The sequence below is a fragment of the Lutra lutra genome, chromosome 14 (genome assembly GCF_902655055.1).
Source record: "Lutra lutra chromosome 14, mLutLut1.2, whole genome shotgun sequence".
NCBI classification, from domain to species: Eukaryota; Metazoa; Chordata; class Mammalia; order Carnivora; family Mustelidae; genus Lutra; species Lutra lutra.
The window spans coordinates 49,365,873-49,393,437 of NC_062291.1; the positions used below are offsets into that span (position 1 = coordinate 49,365,873).

Sequence of the window (27,565 nt, forward strand, 5' to 3'; positions counted from 1 at the left end):
CGTAGACATCCTGGATAACACACAGGGGTCCTAGGATCGGGGCATCGTTCCAGATCGGTTTTTAAGTCAGGCTTCAAATATCTGGATTTCTGGAGTGGGGGCATCAGTTAAGAGGCACCAAGCATCCTTTTTGGATGTTTCTCTTGCTGAGGTGAGTACTTATTAAAAAACCCAGTCAGGGGCGCCTGGGTGGCTCAGTGGGTTAAGCCGCTGCCTTCGGCTCAGGTCATGATCCCAGGTCCTGGGTTCAAGCCCCACATCGGGCTTTCCGCTCGGCGTGGAGCCTGCTTCCTCCTCTCTCTCTGCTTGCCTCTCTGCCTACTTGTGATTTCTCTCTGTCAAATAAATAAATAAAATCTTTAAAAAAAAAAAAAACCCAGTCAGAAGAGATCAATCAGGGAGAAGAGAGGGAGAATCTCCTGGAAGAGCAGCAGGATAAGAGAATGGACACCCTCTGCCTCCCCACTTATGATGAAGCAGGATTTGATGAGTAAAGATTCCATTGGTTATGGGAAGGTCAGAAGTTGTGTTTTATTTACTTCAGATCTTAAATTAGATCTGCAGATAGGCTAACCGGGTTTTTCCCCTTCCAGGAATCCTAGAGTGGCCCTTTTGGACTAAACTGGTGGTTGTGGCCATCGGCTTTACCGGCGGACTTCTTTTTATGTACGTTCAGTGCAAAGTGTACGTGCAACTATGGAAGAGACTCAAGGCTTATAACAGAGTAATCTATGTTCAGAACTGTCCAGAAACAAGCAAAAAGAATATTTTTGAAAAGTCTGCACTAACAGAAGCCAACTTTGAAAATAAAGATGGACATGGAATCTGTCATTCTGACACAAACTCTTCTTGTTGGACAGAACCTGAAGACACTGGAACAGAAATCGCTCATGTCTGATTTTGTGGAGGAGTAGTTTTCCTAGACATTGAAGAACCGCTGAAGGAAATTGTTTACTGCCAATTGTGTACCTTTCCTTATGTCCTTTAATAGCATAGACTGGGCAGGTGACTGTTTTAATGGCTTCTCTTTTTCTAAACCCTCCTTAGTGAATCTTCTGGAAAGCCCTCACGTTGGCTGTGCATGGCCGGGTTCCACTTCTGCCAGCATTTGCATGGGAAGGGAGGTCCCCGTGATGCTCTATGATGGGATGCTGGCTGTTCTGGCTCATGAGCAGAATGAGAGAATAAAATGCCAAACCCAAGGGAAGAGCAGGAGCAGGGTGGCACCCTGGCCTCGAAGCCTGGCCTCTCCCGGTTGGCAGCAGTCCCTACCCTAGCACAGAGTGTTCGGGAATGTCTAGCCATGATGAGAGGATTTCCCTCCTCCCCGAGAAGAGTGTGGGGAGCTGAGCCCCTCTGCCAATGCTGCCACTGACCGTTTTCCTGAGCAGACGGGGCTGTGGTGCTCTGTGCATGGTGGCGAGTGATTCACTAAGCAAACAGCACTTTACAAAAAGAGAATCTTTATTTTGTAATATGTGTCCAGTGGGATTGACATTTAAAAGAACGTCTCATTTAGAAGCCTTCCTTTCATTATCTTTTACATTATAATAGATCTAAAACCCTCTTTGCCTTATATATTCTAAGAAACCCGACATCTACTCTGTGTCCATAAAAGGGACTTGTGGCTCTAAAGCAAGGACAAACAGATCGGAGGCTTTTTCCTAACATTTCATGGGAATTAATGGATGCCGCATGGCAATTTGAGCCTAATTCTTGTGGTTTCAAGCCTATTTTATGACAAGTGTTTATGTCACGGGCCTTCCCCAAACATTTCTTTTTGGTCAACTTTGAAAAAGAAGGTTTTGTGAGATCTAAACGAAAGGAAGCAAGTGAGTAATTAGAACAAAACTGAATATTTAAAAACGACTCCTTTCCGGACAAACCTCTCCAGTTTGTGAGGCTTCACTGAAAGAGTAAGCGTCACTGCCCTGGCCTGGGGCGCGGCCCCAGAGGGTGCTCCTTGGGTGCCTGCCACCCTGGACGGCTTCTGCTTCGGGGGAGGTTCTGTGGATCGCTGGCCCAGGCAGAGAGACAGATGGGCTGGCTCTGGGACGAAGGCCAGGAGTGAGCAGCAAACTGCCATGGCCCATGGTCACTGCCCCCAGCCATACCTCTACCCATTTATCGCCTTAACGGGACTGCACAGAAAGGATTCTTGTGATCAGTTCGTTCTGTCATCAGGGATTATTTCCTGTACCATTTTCATAAGACAAAACCAAAATCACTACCATCAAATGGCCTTTGTCCCTTTAAAAAGTCTGCTTAAAATTCTGTTTTTTAAAAATGAGTTTCACTTCACCAGGAAAATAGGAGTCAACTCCAGGAAAAGAGGCCAGGAGGGTCTGCAGTGTAACAGGAGCGTGCCCGGGTACTTACTTTCCAGGCGACTCTGTATTGTAAGCCTCCTCTGAGGGGAAGGGTGCCCGGGAATCCTGCCCTCAGTCCCCTGAACCTTAGCTGACTCCCCTGTCCTGCTAAGAGGATGAAGCAAACACAAGACGATTCCTTTGCCTTTCAGAGTGGAAGTGCTCTGGTTTGTTTTGAAAGCCTGGAGGAGGCTGAAGTGCATCTAAGCTCTGGGGGAGGGTAGCTTTGTCCTGCCATCTCTTTCCATCCTGTGTCTCATTTGTTGGCGTCACGGACCCTGGTCTAAGGAGCCGCCGCACTGTGGCCTTCCTCTGGCCGTCCCCTGAAAAATAGGTCAGCCTGCTCGCTCGCTCCACCTCCCAGGCTGCGTCCATTCTGGGCCTGTGCTCACTGTGCCCCAAAGTGCAATTACCCACACCCCTTCTCAGCCTGGGGACGGCCGGTAGCTCACAGTATCTCCACTCAGAGTCCTGGGCCAGCCCTGCCTGTGCCCCTTAGGAGCTGCCCAGGGAAGGCCCTTGTCGCTGCCCTCTTACAGCAGATGAGCAGTCATATGAAGACTGGGATCAATTTTTAAGTGGGATTCCTTCCCCTGTCCCTGATGGAACCCCTTGCACTGAACTTGAAAGTCACTAGATTTCTGGCAGAGAGGAAAGTGTGCTTAGGTAGGGACAGCCTCTGGGCAGCCCACCTGTCACGGCTGGCACCCCCTATTGCAGAGGTGCCTTTATAACCCATGACTGCTGTGTTGCTCCCGTGCCTGACCAAATTCTCATGTGAAACCCTCACTTCTTTTCAGGAAGGCCTAACACCATCTCATCACCTCCACCAAGCTCCTAAAAAAAAGCCTTCTGCCTGGGGACGGTCCATCCCACATCTTTCTTTCCTCGCCTGGGATGGCACACACATGCTCCCTTGCCTTTTTCTTTTCTCATAGGTTGTAGTTGAGCACCTCTGATTCCATTCTTAGTCTCTGCTCTAATCACTAACCCCCAGAGATGGACCCTGGAGGCCCAAGCTCTGGAAAGGTGGTGCTCTGCTGCCATCTAGTGGGCGCAGCGGATCTGCCAGGGGGTTCCTTTAGTCGTAGCAGCTTGCCTTCGAGTTTTGGTGGGGGGGGCTTATTTATTCCCCAGTTTCCCCTCATTCTGCACGTGGCTTTGGTGGGCAGACAACATTTGGCTGAACCAGAGATGTGGGATGAGCTGGTGGTCTCAGGGCCTGGAGCCTGGTACTTGGGGGGCCAGGCCAGGAGGAGAGGGAAGTGGCTTCCTGGGTGTTGCCAGTCAGCCCTCTCTGATTTGGCCTCTGTTCCCTCAAAAGTTGGCTCGAGCACTTCCAACTTTGGCTGCCAGCAGGAATTTAGTTTTTGTGCCTGAGTTGATTTTAAGAAATTCTGGAAACTATCAAAGGCCTCTTCCGTCTCCTCCTTTTCTGCCTCATTCCACTCTTTTCAGTCTTATGGGTCTGCTTTTCAGCCTTGCTGGTGTGCCCCACCTGATTGCAGACATGCAGGCCACAGGCAGTGGGCCAGTTCCAGAGTCGCAGGTAGGGCCTGCACAGCTGGGGCTGCTGCTGCCGCCTGTTGGGTTGGCTGCAGGGCTGGAGGGGGTCTGGGAACCACAGGGCCGGGAGCCGTGATGCTGTGCATTTGGCCTGAGGCAAAGATACTTTTTGAATACTTTCCCTTTTGAATCTGATTTGAAATATGCAGCTCCCCTCTCCAGCCCAAGGAAGGACTGGAACACAGGGAAGTAAAAGCATTTATTTTTGTTTTGGACATAATTAAGTTGTGCAGCTCTTCACCTATTTACAGGCAATGTTTATAGAAAGCTGATTGTTAATAAAAACCAAATTTACACTGGCATGTGTGGTGTAGTTTCTAAAAGGCACTTCACATTCGAAGATTTTCTTACCTTGTGAAGTTTCTAGTTATCTGAATGTCTGGTTTTGTATCCTTTTGTGTATGTTCACTGTTTCTCAGTATTACTTGAATCATTCTCTAGGGGGGTTATTTGTGTTATACACGGGGGTCTAATTGCAGCAATAAAGCATCTCTTTAAAAAGGGATTTTTGCCATGAAAGTGTTTTCCTGCAAGAAGGCTGGGAACATCGGCAGGCATTCCAGTGGTTCTCATCCCCCTTTCCATGATCCTCTGACTTGCACGTTGGGGAAGAAAATCATGCAATCTCTGGAGGTATCTGTTTTCCTAGGCAGGGAGGATGGCTCCCCCAGACACTGGTGGTTGGTTGGTGGGGAGGGGTTGGGTTCAGGAGAGTGTGCGGGCATGGGAGTGAAGACAGAAGTTGCTCACACAGCTGTGCTTGCTTCAAACATCCAGGCTCTACTTGGACTCCGTGCCCTGCGAGAAGCCAGATTCAAGTTCAGGGTGTGTCTGGCGATATGACCATGGAGCAGGTGATTATTGTCTAATTCCCCTTGTCTGTTGAAACACTTAACTGAGCCGCAGCCTTGCTGAATAGGAGAACTAGGGAGGTTCTGGCCATAGCTCAGCCTGGCTGTATCTCCCAGTCTCTGATGGGGCCTCCCTGAATCATGGTGCTATCATAGGTCCTTCTGCCTTGAGACTGAAAACCATTCACAGGGCTGTGTGTGCCGAGGGCAGGCACCTGCCTTTACCTGTATGCCCAAGGTGAAAACGGAGGCCAGGATTGCCCTGTACGTACTGTTCTCTAGGTGACCCCAGAGAATCGTCCACCAGTTAAGGGTACTGGATAACTGCCAGGAGACTTGGGAACTAAGCGGGAGGATACTCTGCCAAGTGTCCTTGCCTGACTTCGGGAGCTGCTGAGGCCTCTGGAGGAGGTGACCACGGAGGAGCTGAACAGGTGTGTGCCCATGGGAGGGAGGGAGTGCTTGATTAGTGGTTGGAGGGGTGAGGAGGGTGGAGCTGAAAGAGGAATCATGGGTGAAAAGGTGAGGTGGGGGGTGCTCCCCGAGGGGAGCCTCTCTGCTTTGGGGATCCACCAAATTTGGTGAGGGTGGCCGAAGAGATGCCCAGTGGGTCTTGTTGCACACAGGCTTGACCCTGCTGTCCCCAGGCCTTTCTGCCCTTTAACAGCAGCCACAAAGTGATGGGGTGATGGCTGCGGCCTGGCACACTTCCAGGGGGGCAGACTACACGCAGGCCAGCCTCCTGTTTTGTAAGAAACAACAGACTTAGAGCCCCATTCAGTGGCATAGTGACATACTTGCTGCTCATCATTTGGGGTGTCAGGCTGGTGGGAGGAGGGTGAGCCTGGTGCTATAGTAGAACTACCTAGATGACCAGGAGCGGCAGCCCCTTTTCAGGGAAAGGCCTTGAGCAGGAGCCCAGCGCTGGGTCCCGGGAAGGCGGGGATTCTGGGCCGTAGTCAGGCGGTAGAGGCGTCACATACTCTCCACGTGTCTGAAAGATCTGGGAAATGCGTGTTGCTTACAGCAGTCACGTGACTGCAATGATAAGGATGTTTAATTGAATTTTGATATTAGAAACAAGGCTGAAGTCCACATCCATGACATTTATCTTTGTATGTGCACGCACATGTGTGTGTGGCGTGGGGAGCGGTTTGGAAGGTAAATTCCTAGAAGGAGAGAAAAAGGTAAAGGTACTTAAGTTCCAAAAGCACCCTCCAGAATGGCTCACTTAAAAGAATTGGTCTCTCCTTACATTGTGTCATGGAGGTATTTTTTAAATTGTTACTAAGATGATTGTCTTCTCTCTTATCATTGATGTTTATTGAGCGTCTTTTGTTTACTGTATGTGTCTGCTTGTGTGAATTTCCATGCCTTGGTCATTTCTCTTGTTTTTTTTTGGGTATGTTTTACATTAAATCATAGGTGCTTTTTCTGGTGAAAGAAGATTAACTCTGGTTTGATGTAACTGGCTCTTCATTTTTTTCTCCGTTTTATTACGAAAAATTTTAATACAAAATTTTAAGTAATTGCCTAGTGAGATTTCATGTACCCTAGATTCTACAGTTAGCATTTTGCTGTATAAGCTTTACCATGTATTTCCATCTGTTCATTACACTGTCCTTCCATCACCTTGCTTTTTGAGTGCCTTTCAGAGTAGACTGCAACCGGAAGTGTGTACTTTACCCCACCTCAATTTGTATATCGTTAGCTACAACTCAACATGTATTTATGGTTCTTTTTGTTCTTAGGAAAAATTTACATACAGTGAAATGTATAAACCTTAAGTGTACCATCTGATGAGTCTGGCAGATGTATATACTTGTGAAACCCGAAACCATAGGTTCTGTGTTAAAATACAGAACGTTATCTCAGTCCTGAAAATTGCGATGCCCTTTCCCAGGCCACCTCTGTCCCCATACCTTCTACAAAATTGTAGTTTTGATTTTTGGTTTTAGCTTGTCCTGGAGCTTAATTTTAGTGAAGTCATGGAGCTCACACTCTTGTGTAAGCGTTCTTTAAGCCAGCACAGTGTTTTTGAGTTTTGTCTATGCCCTGTATCAGCACATTCCTGTTTTGTGTTGAATATTCCACTGTATAAATATAACAGTTTCTTCATTTTCTTATGGTTGGAGACTTGAGCTCTTTCCAGTTTTTGGCCATTATGAATAGAACTGTTAAGATTTTTTTTGTGGACACATTTTCATTTCTCTTGGGTAAATACCTAGGCATAAAATGCTGGTTCAGAGAGGGTAGAGATGTTTAGTTTTATAAGAAACTAAAGAAACATTTTCACAAAGCAGGTATACCATTTTACATCCCCACCAACAAGGTGGGAGGCTTCCAGTTACTTCAGACCCTTGCAACATTTGGTGTTGTCAATCACTAACCTAAAATATAAGAATTTTAGCTGTTCACATGGATAATAGTTGTAATTTGCTTTTAATTTGCATTTGTAGTTTTAATTTGCATTTTCCCAGTGATTAATGATGTTGAATGTCTTTTTGTGTGCTTCTTGTCATGTGCTTATTTGCCATTCACAAATCTTCTTTATATTTTTTTTGGAAAATTTTTTAAAATTTCTTTTCAGCGTAACAGAATTCATTGTTTTTGCGCCACACCCAGTGCTCCATGCAATCCGTGCCCTCTCTAATACCCACCACCTGGCTCCCCCATCCTCCCACCCCCCGCCCCTTCAAAATGCTCAGGTTGTTTTTCAGAGTCCATAGTCTCTCGTGGTTCACCTCCTTTCCAATTTCCCTCAACTCCCTTCTCCTCTCCATCTCCCCTTGTCCTCCATGCTATTTGTTATGCTCCACAAATAAGTGAAACCATATGATAATTGACTCTCTCTGCTTGACTTATTTCACTCAGCATAATCTCTTCCAGTCCCGTCCATGTTGCTACAAAAGTTGGGGATTCATCCTTTCTGATGGAGGCATAATACTCCATAGTGTATATGGACCACATCTTCCTTATCCATTCTTCCGTTGAAGGGCATCTTGGTTCTTTCCACAGTTTGGTGACTGTGGCCATTGCTGCTATAAACATTGGGGTACAGATGGCCCTTCTTTTCACTACATCTGTATCTTTGGGGTAAATACCCAGTAGTGCAATTGCAGGGTCATAGGGAAGCTCTATTTTTAATTTCTTGAGGAATCTCCACACTGTTCTCCAAAGAGGCTGCACCCACTTGCATTCCCACCAACAGTGTAAGAGGGTTCCCCTTTCTCCACATCCCCTCCAACACATGTTGTTTCCTGTCTTGCTAATTTTGGCCATTCTAACTGGTGTAAGGTGGTATCTCAATGTGGTTTTAATTTGAATCTCCCTGATGGCTAGTGATGATGAACATTTTTTCATGTGTCTGGTAGCCATTTGTATGTCTTCATTGGAGAATTGTCTGTTCATTTCTTTTGCCCATTTTTTGATATGATTATCTGTTTTGTGTGTGAGTTTGAGAAGTTCTTTATAGATCCTGGATATCAACCTTTTGTCTGTACTGTCATTTGCAAATATCTTCTCCCATTCCGTGGGTTGCCTCTTTGTTTTGTTGACTGTTTGCTTTGCTGTGCAGAAGCTTTTGATCTTGATGAAGTCCCAAAAGTTCATTTTTGCTTTTGTTTCCTTTGCCTTTGGGGACATATCTTGAACAGATTTTATTTTTTTATTTGAGAGAGAGAGCACAAGCAGGGGAAGAGGCAAAAGGATTGAGCTCCCAGTTGAGCAGGACCCTGGGATCATGACCTTAACTGAAGGCAGACGCTTAACTGACTGAGCCTTCCAGGCGCCCGCTTATCTATCTTTTCATACCAGGACTGACAGACTATAATCCACTGGCCAAATCCAGCCCATGGCAAATTTTCGTAAAGTTCTTGAGCTAGTGTTTTATAATTTTATTTAATTTAATTTTTAGAAGATTTTATTTAAGAGATAGAGTGAGAGTGTGAGCACAAGTGGGGGAAGGAGCAGAGGCAGAGGCTGAGGGAGAAGCAGACTCCCTGATGAGCAGGGAGCCTGATGTGGGGCCAGGACCCTGGGATCATGACTTGAGCCGAAGGCAGACGTTTAACCACTGAGCCACCCAGGTGCCCCCTGCTGCATTTTTAAAACAACCTTTTAAAGTTGTAAAACAAAGGCACCTGGGTGACTTAATCATCTGCCTTCACTCTCTTGCTGTGTCTCTGCCAAAAAAATAATAAAATCTCAAAAAAATTAAAAACAGTTAAAAGTGCAGCAGATTGTATGTGGCATACCAAACCTAAAATATTTGCTTGACGCTGCTATGGATTTAAAGTCTGTGTCTTGTATATTGCATGTAGTTGGGTATTGATTTTTAAATTATTCTGATCATCTTTGCCTTTTAGCTGGAGTTTTTAGTTTTTAAAGCATTTGATGTAATTACTGATATGGTTGGTTCTGTGCCTGGCGTTTTATTATTTGATTTGTCCTCTGTGTTTTTGTTTCTCTGTTCCTCTTTTTTTTTTCCTTTCTTTTAAATTATTTATATACTTTTAGAATTCCATTTTAAGTCCTCTCGGTTTTTAGCTGTACTTATTTATATTATTTTAGTGGTTGCTCTAGAGGTTATAATCTACCTCCTTACAGTTTCACAAACTACTTAGAATTAATATTGTACCCCTTGATAGAAGATGTAGAAACCATGTGCCTGAAATAGACTTTCAACACCCATTGTCTTTGATGCTATCTTCCTGTTGTGTTTACGTGTATTATAAATACCACATGACAGTGTTGTAATATTTGCTTCAAATAATGATATTTATTTTAAAGGAAGGAGGAGGGGAGAAAGTCTCTTACATTTACCGAATATTTACCAATCTGATACTGCCCTGTCCTTCCTGAGGATCTGAGTTTCCATGGGAGCATTTCTTGTAGATCTACTGGCAATAGATTCTCTTTATTTTATTGGACCTGGAAATTTCTTTATTTCATTATCATACTTGAGAAATATTTTTGCTGGTTATAGAATTCTGTGTAGTCTCTTTCATTCTTTGTCTCTGAAGTATGGTTTTCTTTGTATTTATTCTGCTTGGGCTTAGGTTTGGCTGAGCTTCTTGAAGCTATAAATTTGTTTCTCACCAAATTTGGGAAATTTTTGGCCTTTACTTCTTCAGATATTTGCTCTGCCCCATCGTCTTTTATCTCCCCTCTCCTTCTAGGACTCCCAGTGACATGTATGTAAAACCTTTTGGTATTGTCCCATAGATCTCTGAAGCTCTGTTCATGTAAAAAAAAAAAATATCTTTTTGCTTCAGATTAGATCATTTCTATTGATCTGTTTTCAAGTTCACTGATTCCTTGCTCTCTTGCCTCTGTTCTGCTAGATTATTTTTTCCAGATATTTTTAGTTATAGAATTTCCATCTGATGATGATTCTTTTTCTTCCTCTTCGCTCTCTTCTCCTTCTTCTTCTCTTTTACCACGTATAGTTCTCTGCTGAGATTTCCTATCTTTTCATGAATTGGTAATATATTTCCTTTAACCCACAAAGCACAGGTATAAAAGCTTCATTGAAATCATTATCTATTGATTCCAATATCTGTGCTATCATATATGATCAGTTTCTCTTGGTTGCCTTTTCCCTTGAGAGTAGGTCACATTTTCCTTTTATGTTGAATAATTTTGGATTGTGCCCTGGGTATTTTGAATATCATTTTGTAGAGATTCTGAGTTCTCTTACATTCCTCTGAAGAGGGCTTTTTTTAAAGCAAGCAGTTAACTTGGTTGAGCTGAAACTGAGAGCTGTTTAACAAATGTCGCGTTAGTGGTTTGATCCTCAGTTGAGCTATTTGCAGCTGGCCACATGCGTGCCTGGCTTAGGGGGTCACGCCAGAGGTTTAGACAGAGTTTGTGCACAGAAGTGGGGTTTTCCCTGTCTTTAGCCATGCTGGGGTGTGCTCCTAAATACCCAGCTTCGGGAGAATGGGCAAGGCCGAGGGCCAGCTGCAGAGAACATAATTAACCAACAGCTGCAGCTGCCACACCTTTGGATCTGTTGTGACCTTCATGCCAAGACCATTTTTGTCTTTCCTGCCTGATGCAAGATTTCTGTAATGGGCCACTTTTGTTTGAGGACTCCACTAGCTGAGTGAGGCTTTTGTCGAGGTGCCCTGCAGTCTGGAGTCTATTCTACCCAGACCTTCCTTCCCTCCCTGGTTGCACCCACAGGATCAGGCCTGCATCATCACTCCTGCCTGCTCCTCTTCCTTCCTTTGCTCACACGGCCTCGCAGCTTCTAAAGGTTGGTACGTTGGCCCTTGCAGGAACATGGAGCTGAGTGAGTGCCTTTACCACGACCATAAGATTATGGAGTCCACCACCAAGGTCACTCATCAGTGTGGGCAGTTCTCAGAGGGATGGTAGGGAGTCTGGGGCAGTAAATGTCCAGGCCTCACTCTCTCTAGTCCGCATCCCAGTGCTCAAGTTTCCTCAGAGGGACTTGTGGCTTCAGGAGCCTTCTCCTGCATGACCTCTCCCATGCTTTATTGGCCCTAGTGGAAGCCTTTGACCTAGACTTTGAGTTTCTGACCTAGCACATTGGGTACATCTTCCAGAAATTCTGGAGACCCTGGTGATCTGATTCTGAAGCCAGGAGCTGGGGGTATAGGTTGGGTAAGTGTGTATAGGAGGACACAACGGATCGTCATGCCCAGGCTCAGGGCTGGCTCTGCTTCTTGGGTGTGGGGAAAGAAATACATTTTACAAGTCAGTTTAAGTCCTCTCTTGCAGCTCCCATATAGTGCCTAGAACCTGCCAGGTGCCTTGCAGGAGGGAAATGAGGGAGCAGCAGGCTGGTGCCTCATGCCACAAGTAAGGTGAGTTCCTTGTCTTGCATGGGCTTTGGGTTCAAGGGAGAGACCATGCGGGAAGAAAACAACAGAGGTTTGGACAAAGCCCTGGGCCTGGAGGGGTGGTGGTGGGTAGAGATGAGAATCAAAGATGCCTCCCCAGGCTGGACGATATTAAGGATGTGTTCTGAAGAAAATGTAGGAGCTTTCTGAGGAACGAAGAGGAAAAACCACCTTCTGTCTAGACTGGGCTTTGTGGGGTGGGTGGAGCTTTTGCTGAGATGGAATCACAGTGATTGTGGCTTTTTTTTTTTTGGTTGTAAGAAGGGATGTCAGCTGTTTGGGGTGCCTGGAACATAACATGTAGGCGGATGCTTGTTTTTTTTTTTTAAACATTTTATTTATTTATTTGAGAGAGAGAGAGACAGTGAGAGAGAGCATGAGCGAGGAGAAGGTCAGAGGGAGAAGCAGACTCCCCGTGGAGCTGGGAGCCTGATGCGGGACTCGATCCCGGGACTCCGGATCATGACCTGAGCTAAAGGCAGTCGCTTAACCAACTGAGCCACCCAGGTGCCCGGATGCTTGTTTTAAATGCGCTCCTTTACTTTTAGGATAACCAGTTCATTCATTCAATAAGGATTTATTTGGCCACCTACTATATGCAGGAAATTGGATGAAGCATAAATCGAAGAGAATCATTCCACGCCCGCCAGCAAGAGCAGATTGGTCCTGACCTTCTCATCGCTCCCAGTGGAGAAGCACTGAGCGAGGCCTAGGGCAGGAAGCAACATTGTCCTGCTCTGTATAGGACGGGTCCCTGCCGTGTGCCCACGGTGGTCAAAGTATGGGATTTACTAAAGATTGAGGAAAAAACTTGGGATTTACTAGAGATTGAGGAACAAACTGGAAAATGCACTGAAGCTGAGGCATAACGTGGCCCAACCTGGAAGCCTTTGGTTTGAAGCCAGTCAGCCTGTGCCCTGAGGAGCCGGGGCAGTCTCTGGAGAGCAAGTGGCCAGGAGGTCTGCCCTGGGGGCCACGTGTGGGCCTGCCTGCCTGGGCAGCCTGGAGTCTGGATGCTGAGCTCGGCTGCGAGCAGCTGGCCATTTGCACGTGAGCCTGGCTCAGGTGGCCATTTAGATGGCTACACTATTGGGAATCCGGTCTGGGGACAAGTAGTAATATGGCAGCTTCTTCTTCTTGTTGCGCTCGGCGATCACGCTGACAATGGTGTCAAGGTTCTTGCGGAATCGGGCCATGGCCTCTTTTACAGGCTTCTCGATGAAATGCTCTTCTGGGTACATGCCCAGGAACAGCTAAGGGCCGAAACATAGGTTAATCTTTGCCAAGGTGATGCAAACTGACAGGCCTTGTCTCACCCCCAGAGACCATCCCTGGGGAAGGGAGGAAGCATGTGTTCATTTCCCCTTTTCCTTCCCCTGCTGAGAGTACCCCAAGAATGCCCCCAGTCTGGGGTCTCAGATAAATGGGAGAAACAGGAAAATCCCCCTGTGTGGAATGGTGCAGGCGCACGGGGCTGTGGCATGCGGGCGGGCAGCGGTCTGCTCCTGCTGGGCCCTGTCCTCTGCGGCACTCCTGCCTTCCTGTCTGGGCTCTGGGCAGCGGGAGCACGGGGGCCAGCGCTAGCCTCTCCAGCCTGGGACAGCCACCGCCGGGCTGTGTTGTGGTGCTGTGCTCATTTCCACACTCACACAGATGTCTCCAAATCAAAACTAGATCTGTCTTTTTCAAAACTATGGGATTGTTAAAACTGGCAAGTTTCATAGCCAGGGCTAGAAAGGATGGGATTTGGGATTAGTTTATGGAGGGCACATCGGTCTCAATGGTCCCTGACCCAGAAATTCCTCTACGAGGAGCACGTCATCTGGCCCTCCTGAACACATGTGCAAAGACACATATATAAAGATGTTAGTGAGTCGGTGGGGACATTAGCAAACAAAGCAACCTCAGCACCTGCTAAAATGCCCATGGGTCTGGGGCTGGTTGAACTGGCAGTCATTCTGTGTGACACTGAGCTAATGCCATGGGGTTGCGTCAGAGATACCCAGCTTTGACACTAGGTTCAGTAAGGTGTATGTGCATGGGCGTGTCTGGCAGGATACCCAGTTGTCCCCTCTGGGTGGTCACCAGTGGAGCAGAATCCCTGTGCTCTCCTGCCCCTCCCCCACCCCGAGCTCCATCCGAGCACAGGCCTGGGACCCCCTAGGCACCCCCAGCCTTGGAAGTCAGGAGAACAGGTGTCTAGCCTAAGCCCTTAATCGCAAAAGCCCGAGAGGGAGGAATGGGTTAAATATGGGCAACCTGCCCCTTAGAGGGGGCAGAATGTCTCCCCTGCTCACCTCATTTTCTTGGAACTGGCTTAGTGCCCATACTGCTCCCAGATGCCAGCAGGAGCGGCCACGGTCTGGCAGAGTATCCACAATCTGCTCGATGGTGACCACACCTTTGGCCGTTGGTGGTGGGGCCCGCATGGTTGGGGGGGCATTGGGGATCCAGGAGCACCAGTCATACTGCAGGGGCAGCCACAGACATGGTTGGGCCCCTTGTCAGCCAGCTGCCACCCCCCCCCCAACAGCAGGCCATCCCCTATCTGCCCCACAGAGGGAGCAACCACCCAGACACTTTCCACCCTCCTTCCCATCACCAAGACCAGCCCCAGAAGACTAGAAAGAGGGGTGGCTCTGTCTGGGCCCATCAGTAGCAGTCAAGGTAAGGTGACTCTGGCAATGTCCCGCCCAGAGGACCCGCCCTGCCTTAATCCACCTGGCCGAAATTGACTGCTGCATGCTGGGCTGAGGCTGTGAAGATCACTACTGTTAGGTACTCCGACAGCTTCTCTCTGGTCTTGATGGACTTGGGGAAACCTAGGGCAGAGCCAGGGGGTGGCTGAGGCCCCAACCCCAGGGGGACAGAGGGCGCAGTGGACCGATGACCCACAGATGTCCTCCCCCCGCCCTTCTCCCAGTCCCTGAGTTCTCCCATATGAGGACTTTGGGGGCTCATGCACGGGCAAGACACTGGAAGGGGACAATGGCCCAGTGTTCCCGAAGTTTCTGACCCTGGTTCTCAGTGTCTACAGAAAGTCCCTGAGGTGTACCCATGAGACATACTGGTGGGCAGGGGTCTCTTGGGAGCTCTGGCCCCAGCACCAGGTGCTAAGGTGGATGCCTTGGGCCAGTGCTACCCAAGGAAAGTCAGAGGTGCAGGGAAGAGCAGAACCTGCCAGGAGGAGAGTGGAGGCGGTCTGTACCTGAGGTCTTCTTGCCCCGCATGCCGTACATGTACACATCCTTCACGAAGTCCTGCAGCTCCTGGTCCTCTGCCACCACCTGGTCACTCTCATAGTAGATGCCTACCACCTCGGCCGTGAACCTGGCTCAGGAGGAGGGGCCCAGCCAGGAGTGGGTGACCTGGCCAGGATCTGCAGAGCCGGGCCCCTGGGCCCCAGGGCAGGGTTCCACTGGTGACCCTGTGACTTACTCCTTAATGTCCAGACCCGGGTCACTCATTCCTGCCCCCACTCACATACCTTCCTCTGTCTCAGGGCCCTGACAACGGAGCCAGGCCCTGGCCCGCTGAGTCAGTGGTCAAGGCCCCTGGTCTGGCCTGTCAATGCCCCGGTCCTCTCCTCCTGCAGGACCTCTACTCATTTTGCACAGAGTGGGTCCCTTGGCCCCAGCAGGCACTCACGTCTTGATGGCCTCCCACACCAGAAGCCCGTCATCCCGGTAGAAGTAGTTGGGAATGTCCTCTGCGCTGTCCATTCCCCGAGCTTTGATGGCTTCAGGGAAGCACAGGGAGGTGTAGGTCAGGTCCTGCATGGCTCTCTGCACCATCTGCACGTGCCCACCGCCCCCTGTGGCGTTGGCCTTGAGTGGGAGGGGAGAGAGCACGAGCTGAGGCTGGCTGTCCCTGGCCAGCCTTCTCACCCAGAGCTCACCATGAGAAACTGTGAGAGGAAGCCCGGGTGGCCGGGCATGCGGACAGGCAAGCCCATGTCCTGGGGGTTGAGGAGGTGGGGTAGGAGGGCTGTTTAATTCCAAGAATACCCAGGCAGCCCACAGAAGATGTTAGGGAGGCCCCATCTAATGTGAGGGGTTACAGCCGAGGGGTGTGCGCAGGGACTGGGGGAGGCTGCGGGAGGGCAGGGCTCTTGTTCTGAGCACAGGCTGCCCGGAGGGCAAGCACTGCAGTGACCTGAGCTTTGGAGCAGATACCAGCCCCCAGGGCCACACAACTCTTTTGAGGGCCTGTGTTTGCTTAGGTGAGAGTGGGAGAGATGCACAGGAGGCATCCTGGTCCCCATCCCAGCACACACGGTGGCTGAGCATTCAGGCCACAGGACCTTGTAAAGGATGACTTGGGTACTGGAGCGCCACATGTTGGTCCACAGGGTCGTATGATCCAAGCTGGAGTGATTGGAGTTGCTCCCTGGACTTTGTTTGGATGGGAGAGGACGGTCCCTGCATGGGGACATGAGCCTGGCACTCCCTGGGATGAGGTCCCATTCCCCTCCCGTGGGGGAAAGCCTGTCCGCAAAGCCTCTGGGGGAATGGGGTCCGCACAGTTTAAAGAGTAGAAGAGAGTACCAGCCAGTGCATTTGTCCCCTGGGGCCATTATTTGAGTCCCTGAGTCCATTTTGGGAGAGGTTGGAAGCCCCTCCCCTCTGTCATGTTCTGGGTTCTGAGAGAATACACTTCTTTTCCAGCTTCAGCTTGTTTGACTTGGGTTTGGTTATTTGCAGCCCACGAGGGGGCTCAGCCTTACTGATGAGCGGGCTGCCTCACTAACGGGGCTGGGAGAGGAGGAAGGGCAGGGCAATGGCTGCTGGGAGGCTCCGGGCTTAGCAAGGTCTCATGGATCAGAACGGGCAAAGAGCTGCCTGGGAGAACTTGAGGGACAGGGAGGGGTTATACCCAGCTGAGGGGAGGGTAGGAGCATGGGCCCAGAAGTGCAGAGGGTGGGTGGTAGTGCTCCAGGGGAAGCAGAGCAGGAGGGGAGGAGTGGGGGCTGGGAGGCAGAATCCACAGCCACAAGCCAGAGGATGCGGGGGGAGGAGGAGGAGGGTACAGGGGTGACACAGGCCACGTGAGGAAGTGCAGAGAAGCAGATAGTGTATTGGGAGGGGAGGGGGCAGGTCACCCGTAGAGAAGGGTCAGACTGGCCAGAGGACCTGGGGAGCTTCACTCTGAGCACCTCCACCCCCCCACCCTTCTCAGGCACCCACTGCCACCCTGGTGCCCAGATGCCTGACTCCTGAGAGGAAACCTGGGCTGGCGGCGGAGGTTTGGAGAGGCAGGGCCCTGCACAGAGGTGGACGGGAGGTGCCCACCTTGTCAAAGAGGCCGTACTCGCAGATGAGCTGCTCGCGGGCCTTGGTGTTGATGGCGATGGTGAACCGCACGTGTGCCACCAGAAGCTGCAGGGAGGAGCAGGAGAAGGCCTCAGAGAAGGTCTGGTCAGGCCTCCTGACCAGGGCTGCACCCCCCACGTGCCCCAGAGACCCCCAGCACCCTGCACCCCAGTCCGCTGAGGAGGGGTGATGCCAGGGCTGAGGTGAGCTGCTGGGGCCTGGGGACCGCCGCTTCGACGCTTAGTGACCCGATAATGATGAAAATGATAACAGCCAGCCCTTGTATAGACTGAACTATGTGCCAGGTACTTTCAGCTCTGGAATTTTTAACTCTTTTTGGTTCTGACGGGAATCCTATGAGGCAGGATCCTATGAGGCATCTCTTCGATGCCTGCTGCACAGATGGGGAAACAGGCCCAGAGCCTGCCGTGTCCCAGGAGTCCGTGCCAGCGAGGTTCAGGAAGAGAATGGCAGTGATGGTGGCACCTGGGATCAGACCAGGGTCACATGGACGTCATCTGCCTCTTCAACTTCTGCTCCCAGGCCAGTGAGGCCCTGTCAGGCCCAGGCCTCGTGTCCTCAGGAACCAGCAGCCTCAGAGCTGTAGTACCACCACCTGAGCATCCCTAAGGGCCCCTCTCTGCCGGCTACTCCTGGCCCCAGCCCTGTGGGGGTGTCAGGGCCCCGCCTCCCTCCCTCTGCCACCCCCCACCATGTGCCAATGCCCTCCTTCACCAGCTGAGGGCACTGGTAGCTTGCCATACCTTGAAAACGGGGTGAACGGCGGGCAGCTGGCGGTACAGGGCAATGCCAAAAACTTCAGATACCAGGTGTGTGCGCAGAAGGTGGGTGATGGTCTGGTGGACATGGAAGTCACTGGAGCGCACCCAGATTTTGGCCAGAAGCCAGTCATATTTTGCATCCGAAGGGAGAAAAATCGGGTTTTCATCTCCTGGGATTTGGTTGAGCTGATACATTGGAGAAAGAAAATACATGGTAATATTTTGTTCTATATACGAAAGCCTGGCATCTCAGGAAATTCCAGAAGAGTCCAGATTTCTTAAACAGTGGTCTTGGAGTCATGAGAGGATCATGGAGGAGGGCAGAGGGTCTAGGGTTTGCATTTCCCATCCCAGTGACCACACCTACTAGCTGTAGGACTACTGGGCACCTAAGCCTCTTTGAGCTCTGGTTCCACCGTCTGCCACACTTTTTACTTACCTCCCAGAGTGACGGCAAGTGACTAAGATGGCCCAGTGACTACAATGACTAAGTGACTAAGATGACCAGCTTAGGTGCTTAGAGTGTGTTGCTCTGCTCTTCTACTCCTTCCCCCATCTTTCTCGCCTCCCTTGCCAGCTCTCCCCCTCCTGGATTCTTCCCACTGCTCTGACTACTGATTTTTCATGTCCCATACGTTCCCTTCCTCCCTTGTTCCCTTAATGTTGCTGTTCCCCAGGCTTGGGCTGGTGCACCTGACTTCCCTTCTTGCCCTCCAGTAGCTCCTCCAGTTCCAGGGCTCTAAGGTCCTCAGGATGCAGTGACCTAGGTCCCTGTCACTTGAGCCCAGACTTGTAGCCAGCTGCCTCCTGTCAGAGAAACAAAGCTTGCCTTTGCCTTTCCAGTTTCAACTCCACACTGGGGCCAAGGTGACTTTTTTTTTTCTGAATGCAAATCATGTTATGTCAATTCTCTAAAACCAGTCACCTCTTAATGCCAGAAAAGAAAGCCCCCAAAGTCCATGATCTGGCCGCTGTCGTCTCTGCAGAAGTAGCCCTACGTTTGGCCCTCCCTGCCCACCAATTCCTTGGTCCCTAGCTTTGCCCATGACAACAGCCACTGGACTGCATAGCTTCTGGACTTGACAGTGTGAGGTCATGCGAGCGCTGTCATTACCTCCTCTTTTGGAGGAGGACAGGGAGCCTTGGAGGGGTGGACATTTAGGATGAGAAGGAATTATCTGGAGTGGAGGAGCAGCATTTGGGCTAGAGAAACTGCAGGCTGGGGTGGGCTGGGGTGGGCAGGAGCTGGGCTGCCCCTTAGGCTCTTCGGAGACCAGTGTGGCTGCACAGTGACCAACCGAGGAGGACAGCTGTCCGGGACACTGGGGAGGGGCCAAATCCAGTGGACTCCTTAAGGTCATGGTAAGTATTTTGGAAGGTAATTTCCCTGTCTCTCCTTTGAACATAGTGTTGTCCAGTAGAAATCTAGTGCAAGCCACATATGGAATTTAAAATGTTCAGGTGGCTGCAGTAATAAAAGTAAAAAGAAACAGGTGAACCTTCTGGTAATTTTGTTTTACCCAATATTTTGAAAATATTTCAACATGAAAATAATATAAATTATTGAGATATTTTGACATTTTTTCCCCTCATTCTAGCCCTTTGAAATCAGGCATGTATTTTGCACTTACAGAAGTTGGACTAACCACATCTCAGGTGCTCTATGACCCTGGGTGGCCAATGGCTCGAGACTCGGTTCCGTCCAGCTCACCCAGGATAGAGCAGTCTGACTTTCACACTATTCGTGTTTGCTTATTTATTAATGAGATTTAGTTGCCAACTTTTAATTATCAGAGAATTTCACATAAAAATCGGGATTACCAGGTTTTCTTCAAAAACTAAGTCTGTGAACTCTGAACGAACATTCTCCCAGAAAACACTCATGCCGTTTTTAAACAGTGCCCTCTCTGCCCCTCTGCCCCCGCCCCTCCCTGTGGTCACACCCCTCCCACACTCCCTGCCCTGCAGCTCTCTTCTCTTCCACTGGCTCCGCTCTCTGGCCACCCCCCACCCTGCCATGGCTGCCCCCCCTCCACTCTGTCCCTCCCCTCCCAGAGTCGGCTCCCCTCCATGGAGCTTCATTCATTCTGTACTAATTGCCTGGCCCCGTAGACATCTGCCTGCGCACCTGGTCTCCAGAACACATGGGTGGCCTGTCACGCTCTGGAACATGGTCCTGTGGCTGAGGACACCCTCTGCTGTGAGGGACCCTGCCTGTACTGTCTCTTTTAATCCTCACCAGCACCCTGCAAGGCAGGTATTCCTGTCTATTTTACATAGGGGGAAACTGAGGCTCCGAGTGCTTGCACAGGTCTCCCAAGCCACAACAGTGGGTAAACAGCTGAGCTGGGATGGGGCCTGGGCACTGCCTTCAGCCCTTCTCTTCACTCTCACTGCCTAGTCCAGACTCTCCCTTGCTTTGCTCCTGGAACTCTTCCACTGGCCTCGAAGGCCATGCCGGCTTGGGCCTTCCCCTCTCCTACCCATCGTCCTGCCCTCCCCACTTCTGTCCAGGCTCAGTGACACTGTGGGAGTCCAGAATGTACCCTGGACAACTTGTTTTTGTTTTTTAAATTTGTGTTTTGGGCAACAAAGTAGTTTTTTGTTTCTGATTAGAAAAAACAATTTTGGTCACTTCAGAAGAGCGTATTAATCTCATAACCCAGCTCTTTGCGTATGTGCATATTAACCTGTTCAATGTTCCATAAGTCGAACACTGCTGTAAGAAATGCCTTTCTCTTCTTTCTCTTGCTCACCTGTGCCCCAGCCAGTCCATCCCAGTGCTCTCCACTGGTGCGGCTGTGTCCTTCTGCACCTCCCACACCCGCAAGTACTGTCTTGTCAATGGTGTGCTGCTTCCTACGTTCCGTTTGCACAGAGGAGATATCCTTCCTTCTGCTTTGTTAGCTCACTGTGGAAACCCCTCAGGTCCGCTGCGACACATCAAGTTCATTCCTTTTAAAGGTGGTATAACAGTTCATTGTCTGGACATAAGAGATCTCATTCAGTCAACCCTCTGCTGCCTTCAGATGGTCTTCGTTTGTTTTCCCGCCAAGAGCGATGCTTGTGATGCCCTAACTGTGAGGGCTTGCATCTCTATGGTCTCCGTGGACCGGGCGCTAGAGGACAGGCTGCTGGGCCCCGGAAGGGCTGTTCTAGGAGAGTGTGTCCCACTGAGTGCTCCTCCAGCTGGGACACACCTGTTCTGTGGTGCGGGTGCTCAGTCCTGGCCCTGAGCCCCTATCACCCTCCCTTCCCTGCCTGCCGGGAAGCCTGCTTCTCCCTCTCCCACTCCCTCTACTTGTGTTCTCTCACTTGCTCTCTGTCAAATAAATAAATAAAATCTTCAAAAAAAATCTGTATTTGTAACTTGGATTGGTCTTCAGCTTTCTTTGGGAGTCTGCCTGATGGGGTGCTCAGCAGATCCGGAGCTGAGATACGGAGCTGAAGCCCGTGAAACAGCTCAGCAAGTGTCCGCTGGGTAAAGGCTGGCTGGAGCTCAGCTGCTCAGTTCCCGGGCCCCTCACCCCACTAGACGTTCAGTCAGCTTCCCAGGTGCTTATATGGATATTGGTCTGTTTTCTACAATTTCTTCTCATAATTTATATTTTGCCAGGTTTTTACCCATTGCTTCCAACTTTACAAATTTGATGCCATGCTATTACTTTTAAAGAAAACAAACACCCTTGTGATTATGTCTTATTCCTACTCTTACATATTTTTGTTTTTTTCTTTCGATTTTCTTGAACCTTTCAAAGAACCAAAGTTTGGATTTATTCTTTTGGTTTTATTTTCATGGTTCTTCATAGTTTGCAAAGGTTGCATTTTTAACAGAGGGAAGAGATTCAGGAACATTGTGACTTGCCCAAGGTCCCACGTCTCCTAGCAAGTGACAGAGCTGGTACTGAAGCCAGGCCCCTGACTCCAGGCCACTCCAAGAATTCTCTGGAAGACAGGCTGCTTCAGGGTGCCTGCCACTGGTAAACGGCTCCTTTTCTCAGGTCTCTCAGTCCTGTTTGCTCTTCTCCCATCTCCTGTCCCTTTACCTTTAGCTTCAGTTTCTTTTTTTTTTTTTTTTAAAGATTTTATTTATTTGACAGACAGAGACCACAAGTAGAGAGGCAGGCAGAGAGAGAGGGAAGCAGGCTCCCCGCTGAGCAGAGAGCCCGATGCGGGACTCGATCCCAGGACCCCGAGATCTTGACCTGAGCCGAAGGCAGCGGCCTAATCCGCTGAGCCACCCAGGAGCCCTAGCTTCAGTTTCTTAAGCTCAGAGCTTCTCTCTGCTAGTCTGGGAATTCCTCTGGGGGAAGATGTGCCAGAGACCAGGACTGGGAGAGCATGAACTCTGGAGCCAGACAGCCTGGCACTAAGCCCCACTATGCTGACTGTGCATGTGTGTCTGTCCTCTCATGTGCTGGACATGACTCACGGCAGCAGTCCCCGACCTCGGAGCCTTGTCATGACGATGATATAACTTGAGCCAGGTCCTAGTCCGAAACCCTGATGACCACGTGTCTCAGAATCCAGAAGTTTTAGGATTTTAGCAGTGCATATACTTCATTTGGTGACACCTTTCCCCCCCTACACCAGGTCTGGGGCAACACACTATTTTACAATCAAATGCGTCAGTACTTCTCTATGATACACATGCGTACCACACTGGGTGGGGCGAAGCTTCTAAACAGTCTCTCCTTTTGGTTCAGAGCAAGTTTTGCTGCCAATGAATTTGGTGCACACTTTTGAAAAACCTAGCAGTTTTAGGACTTCTTAGATTTCAGAATTGAGGGTAAGGGGTTGTGGACTGTGCAGGCTAACCTTTGGGACAGTCTTGTCATGGGGTTAGCACAGGGCAAACCAGTGGCTCTTATGCCTATAGCACTCAACGCCTGGTTCACAGCTGGCTCAAAGTCAAGTCTGCAGATGGCTTGTCCATCTGTCCCCCACAGGGACCCCTGGGCAGCAGCCCTCTTCACAGACCTACACCTGGTCCTGTGCTGGGTGTTGCTTTCCCGCTGTCTGCACACCAGCGGTCACAGAGTGCTTGGTGCTCTGAGGAAGCAGCAGCCAGGAGTGGGAGAAAGGATGCTCCGCCCCTGCCCCCATTCACCCGAACTGCTCCTCTTTCTCTTCCATCATCTTTGGTAGAAAAAAGAACCCCTGGGCTCTAGAAGGCAGCACTGCAGGACTGGCTCCTTCCTGACCCCAGCCTCCATGGTGTCCCCTGGTGGCCTCAGTCTATAGCTCATCTCACAGCCTCACCTGCCAGACCCCTTTTGATGCTCCGACTTGGGGCCCCTGGTCAGGATGCTGGGAGGGAGTGAGGTGGGTGGTATGTTATCCCAGGGCAGGTGCTCAGCAGGAATCTGTCAAGTGTATTTTGGGGAGGGGAGCCCTTCCTGCTGCTTGGGGCCAGCTCTCCCCACCGCTACAGGAAGCCCTAAGTTCTTGTTTTTTTTTTTTTTAATCTACCTGGCATCCACCCTAGGAGATGCGAGGCAGAGTGGTCACGTCCTCCTGGAGGTTCAGGTGGAGACGCCCAGGAAACTCCCTGCCAAACCCTGGCTGCTGAGGGCAGAGCTGTCCAGCAAAGGAGCAGGGTGATGGCCTACCTGGATGGCAATGGGGACAATCTTGTTGGCCAGATTCTTGTACAGTAAGCAGATGGGCGCCGCCAGGCACTGCAGGGTGCAGGGGTCTGTTTTGTTGGCATCAATGCCATCCAGCAGCTCAAAGTCCACGATGAAGATGTTCCCTTGCTGCAGGAGGCAAGAGGAAATATGGCCGCGTCAGCCTCACATGGACCCAAGAACCAGGCCCAGGGGGAGGGAGAGGTGGCTTTAGAGGCCCCTAACATCTGATCAGAGCTCTGAATGGACCGTTTTGTTCTCTGACTCTGGGCTGGTTCGCATCCAGAGTGTTCAGAGGTTGTGGCAGTTTTCTGGTGATGTGAAGGAATGGCAGGGGCCTGGTCTGCATGTGTTGTCCCTGGAAGCTGCATGGCCCTCATGCAAGATGCTGGACGACCCCCCAGAGCGGCAGCATCATAAGGAAGCAGATAGGGTGCAGACGAGATAGACAAGAATGCAAATTCGGAAGAGCACCGCTGACGGCCTGCACTTACACGGTGTCACGACATTTCACCCTTGGGAGGAGAAATGGGGCCGGGACTTCTGGGGTGGAAGGTTCTGCAGAGGCATCTGCAGGGGCAGGGGTCTGCAGGGTCCTGGGGGGGGTGGTCCCTAGACCTTGGGGGAGGGTACACTCTTCAGGGTCAAGAGGGGTTGTGTCCCTGGATGGTGTGTTCTGCAGCCTGGTCTGAGGTTGGTGGCAAGGTGGGGTCACTCGGTGAAAATTCATTGATCTTGCTGACACTCCTGATTCGGGCTCTTTTTCTGGGGTTGTTATACTTTAAAAAAAAAAAAAAAAGCCATGTGCCTGGGATGTAGGGAAGGGAGAAAGCCACTCTTCACAGACTATAGATCAGTCTTCTACAGGGAGCCCAACCTGAGAGCTGTGAGGGTTCCTTTCTTTTTCTTTTTCTTTCTTTTTTTAAGATTTTATTTATTTATTTGACAGATAGAGATCACAAGCAGGCAGAGAGAGAGGAGAAAGCAGGCTCCCCGTGGAGCAGAGAGCCCAATGCGGGGCTCGATCCCAGGACTGAGCTGAAGGCAGAGGCTTTAACCCACTGAGCCACCCAGGTGCCCCGTGAGGGTTCCTTTCTTAAAGCTGGGGCCTGCTCAGGCCAGAACTTGAAGAATTTGGGAGGAGGATGGGGCGCTTCTTCTAAAGATTTTCTCATTTTAAGCAAGTAATGGATGCTGCTGGAGGGGGTGATCCCTGATGCTGCAGAGCCGGGTCCACCAGTGCTCAGGTGAGATGTGTGTCCACAACCCTGCAGAGGGCATGCTGGACCACCCAGCACAAGCTTTAGGAATCCCCCTTAGGGGGTACCGAACATGGGACAGGAGCTAAGGGCCTGGTCACCATCTTCCTCCTTTTTCAGCTCGAGGGATCCTGGCAGTCACCTGGCACCAGTGATGAGCTCTGGGCTGTCTGTCTGCAATGTGTGTGGAGCAGGGGTGGAGAGGATGGAGTTTGTGCCCACCGCTCATCAGGGCAGGAGTGTGGGGAGAAGCTGGTTTCAGGAGAGCGTGTGACTGGGACCCTCGGGATCACCTTGTCAAGAAGGTAGAGGCCTATGGGTTGGTGGGTCACTGGGCTGGGTGGGCTCCTGTGATGGGCTGGACAACTGGACTGTCAGAGTGGACATGACCATCGTGAGTACTACCTAGGAATGGCTGCCAATCCAATCTCGAGGAGACCCAATTAGTTAAGGTGATGAATGCCAGACTAGCAAGAGGCCCCTCGGAACCCAGGCCAGGGAACCAGGTGGCCTGGAATTTGGGCCCGTGCCAGGGGCACTGCTCTGTTATCCCAAGTCACCTCCTCTCTCTGGGTCTCAGTGTCATCCTTCTGAAAAGTAAGGGGGGAGACCCTATCTCTTAGTTCTGATGTTCTGGGATTCTGCGCTGGATACTGGTGTTCTTGCCTGTCTGCTGTCCCTGTCCTCTCCTTTTGGTCCACAGGCTCCATTTTCCTGGCCCTAATGACTGATTCAGGGAGTTAAGAATTGTGCTATAGGACATGGGAGGTGTGTGTAAGAGATGGCAGGTGTGTGTAAGAGATGGGAAATGTGTGTAAGGGATGGCATGCAAGAAATAGGTGGTCTGTGTGTAAGAGATGGGAGGCATGTGTAAGAGATGGGTGCTGTGTGTGTAAGAGATGGGTAGTGTGTGTGTAAGAGATCGGTAGAGTGTGTGTAAGAGATGGATGGCATGTAAGACTCTAGTCAGTGGTGGCTATTAGATTATTGCTTGTGACAAAAACCATGGCTGAGCCTCTCGACCATCACTCAGAGGAAAATTGGCCATTCTGACAAAGATGGCCACAACCCCCAGCTCTGGAGGTGGCAAGGACTGGCAAGCAGAAGCTGTCCGCTGGCCAGAGGGCTATGCAGTCCCTTCCCATTGTACAACTCTGTGGCTCTCGAGGTTGTAGGATTCTCTGGCTTGAAGTGTGGAACCCATAGCCACCGATCACTGTTCATCTGGCCAGAAATGGAACCTACAAAGGATACCGCTGTGTGTGTGTGTGTGTGAGTATGTGCCTGTGTGGGGGCATGTGCGGCCCTGGTCAGCGGTCCATGTGACCTGTTAGCCTCCTGGGGGTCTGGCAGTCCAGGGTGCAGGGGTTGGGACCATGTGCCCTGGGGTGGGGGATGGTCAGCTGGGCAGGTGGCCCTCTAGAGCCAGGTGGGCAGGTGGTGGGGGCTGAGCAGGCTGTCCACAGATGGCACAGACCACCCTTCCCTCGCTGGGGCCCCAAAGCAAGGTGAGCAAACAAAACATGTGACTAGAAACAGAAGGCCACCTAGACACCTGGGGGCAGGGGACCGTTGTGCTGGCTCTGGTGGGAGCGGCCAACCAACTGGAGAGCCAGGACCATCTCTGAGCCTCAGCTCCCTGCAGGTGAGCCAGAAGGAGGGCTGGGAGGAAGGTGAGGGCAGAAGCAGAAGACACCAACATTTTTAATTAGAAAGTTAAAAATTCCACATATTTTCTCTTTTTTCCTTGTGCTGTTACAAGGCTTGCGCCTTTCTCCAGTTTTCTTACCTTTGCAAGGTTGGTGACAACCCAACAGCCATGTGTGTAAAGCTTCTGTCACAAAGCCTGGCCCACAACTAGCCCCTACCGAGGGGGAGCTCTTTTAATTAGTGACACTGAGGTTGAAAATACAGGCATGCTCCCAGCCCTGAGCACCGAGAATTACCACTGTCAATGCCTCCTCCCACACTGGGCAAGACATTTTCCATAAATGCCTAGGGAAAGGAGGAGACCCCTCACCGAGGGCAGCTGATCTCCTCAGAGCAGAGGCGCCTGGAGACAGGTTCGTGAGCACCAGCCGGCAGAAAGTGCTTTCTGCCCCACAAAGCGTGACCTAGACATCTGAGCTGGCCATGGCTGAAGTCATCCAACAACCAGGTCCTACCTCGACCTCCTGCTGCAAGGTGAGCTGCCGCTCCAGGCTGCACTCCACCATCTCTGTGGTCACAGGGAGCTTCTTGGGCAGTTTCGTGCAGCGCCGGATCAACACTGGGTTACAGCCATTCAGGAACTGGTAGCCAAACATGAGGTCTTCCTGCCAGTGGTTCATGACCCGCTCTAAAGGGGAGAAAACTGTGGCCTTGCCCAAGCTCTGAGTAGCGGCAACCCGGGCTGCAGCCCTTCTGAACCTGGCTGAGGACCAGAGTCCCTGCTGGGTCCCATCCCCCAGGTGTTTGCTGGCCAGCTGGTCAACCATGAATCCCGCTGGCTGTGCCCAACTGCCCGACCCCTGGCTCAGGACATGGCACTACCCTGTTCTCCGTGAACTGCCCCTGGTGGCTCAGAAGGTTCCTGGGGAATTCCGTTCTCAAGAACACCACCAAAAATGGACAAATGGGATTGCACCAAACTAAAAAGTTTCTGCACAGCAAAGGAACAGTCAACAGAGTGAAAAGAACCTACAGAGTAGCAGACATGTGTGAACTGAATATCTGATAAATGGTTCATCTCCCAAATATATAAAGAACCCCTACAACTCAATAGCAAAAAAACTAATAACCTGATTAACAAATGGACAAAAGACTGGAACAGACATTTTTTTGAAGAAGACGTACAAATGGCCAGCAGGTATATGAAAAATTGCTCAATGTCACTAATCAAAGGGAAGTGCAAGTGAGAACCACAATGGGGTACTGCTTCGCAC

General features: G+C 50.5%; 2 protein-coding genes across 8 annotated transcripts in view; one reads left to right on the forward strand and one right to left on the reverse strand.

The window, feature by feature from the left end:
- The window catches only part of MARCHF8 (membrane associated ring-CH-type finger 8), a 127,220-nt gene extending 122,983 nt beyond the window's left edge, over window positions 1–4,237 (forward strand). For all 7 annotated transcript variants that reach the window (XM_047702381.1, XM_047702378.1, XM_047702385.1 and 4 more), the window contains one exon: window positions 594–4,237. In XM_047702381.1, the coding sequence (XP_047558337.1) occupies window positions 594–898 (305 nt within the window). In that variant the 3' untranslated portion in view covers window positions 899–4,237. The remainder of the gene's footprint in view (window positions 1–593) is intronic.
- A 7,943-nt stretch (window positions 4,238–12,180) lies between these two features.
- ALOX5 (arachidonate 5-lipoxygenase) overlaps window positions 12,181–27,565 on the reverse strand; it is a 42,513-nt gene continuing 27,128 nt past the window's right edge. The window contains exons 6-14 of the mRNA XM_047703125.1: window positions 26,807–26,979; window positions 23,365–23,511; window positions 17,735–17,938; window positions 16,950–17,036; window positions 15,307–15,485; window positions 14,867–14,988; window positions 14,380–14,480; window positions 13,956–14,126; window positions 12,181–12,911 (exon numbers count right to left, since the gene is read on the reverse strand). Of these exons, the coding sequence (XP_047559081.1) occupies window positions 12,732–12,911; window positions 13,956–14,126; window positions 14,380–14,480; window positions 14,867–14,988; window positions 15,307–15,485; window positions 16,950–17,036; window positions 17,735–17,938; window positions 23,365–23,511; window positions 26,807–26,979 (1,364 nt within the window). The 3' untranslated portion in view covers window positions 12,181–12,731. The remainder of the gene's footprint in view (window positions 12,912–13,955; window positions 14,127–14,379; window positions 14,481–14,866; window positions 14,989–15,306; window positions 15,486–16,949; window positions 17,037–17,734; window positions 17,939–23,364; window positions 23,512–26,806; window positions 26,980–27,565) is intronic.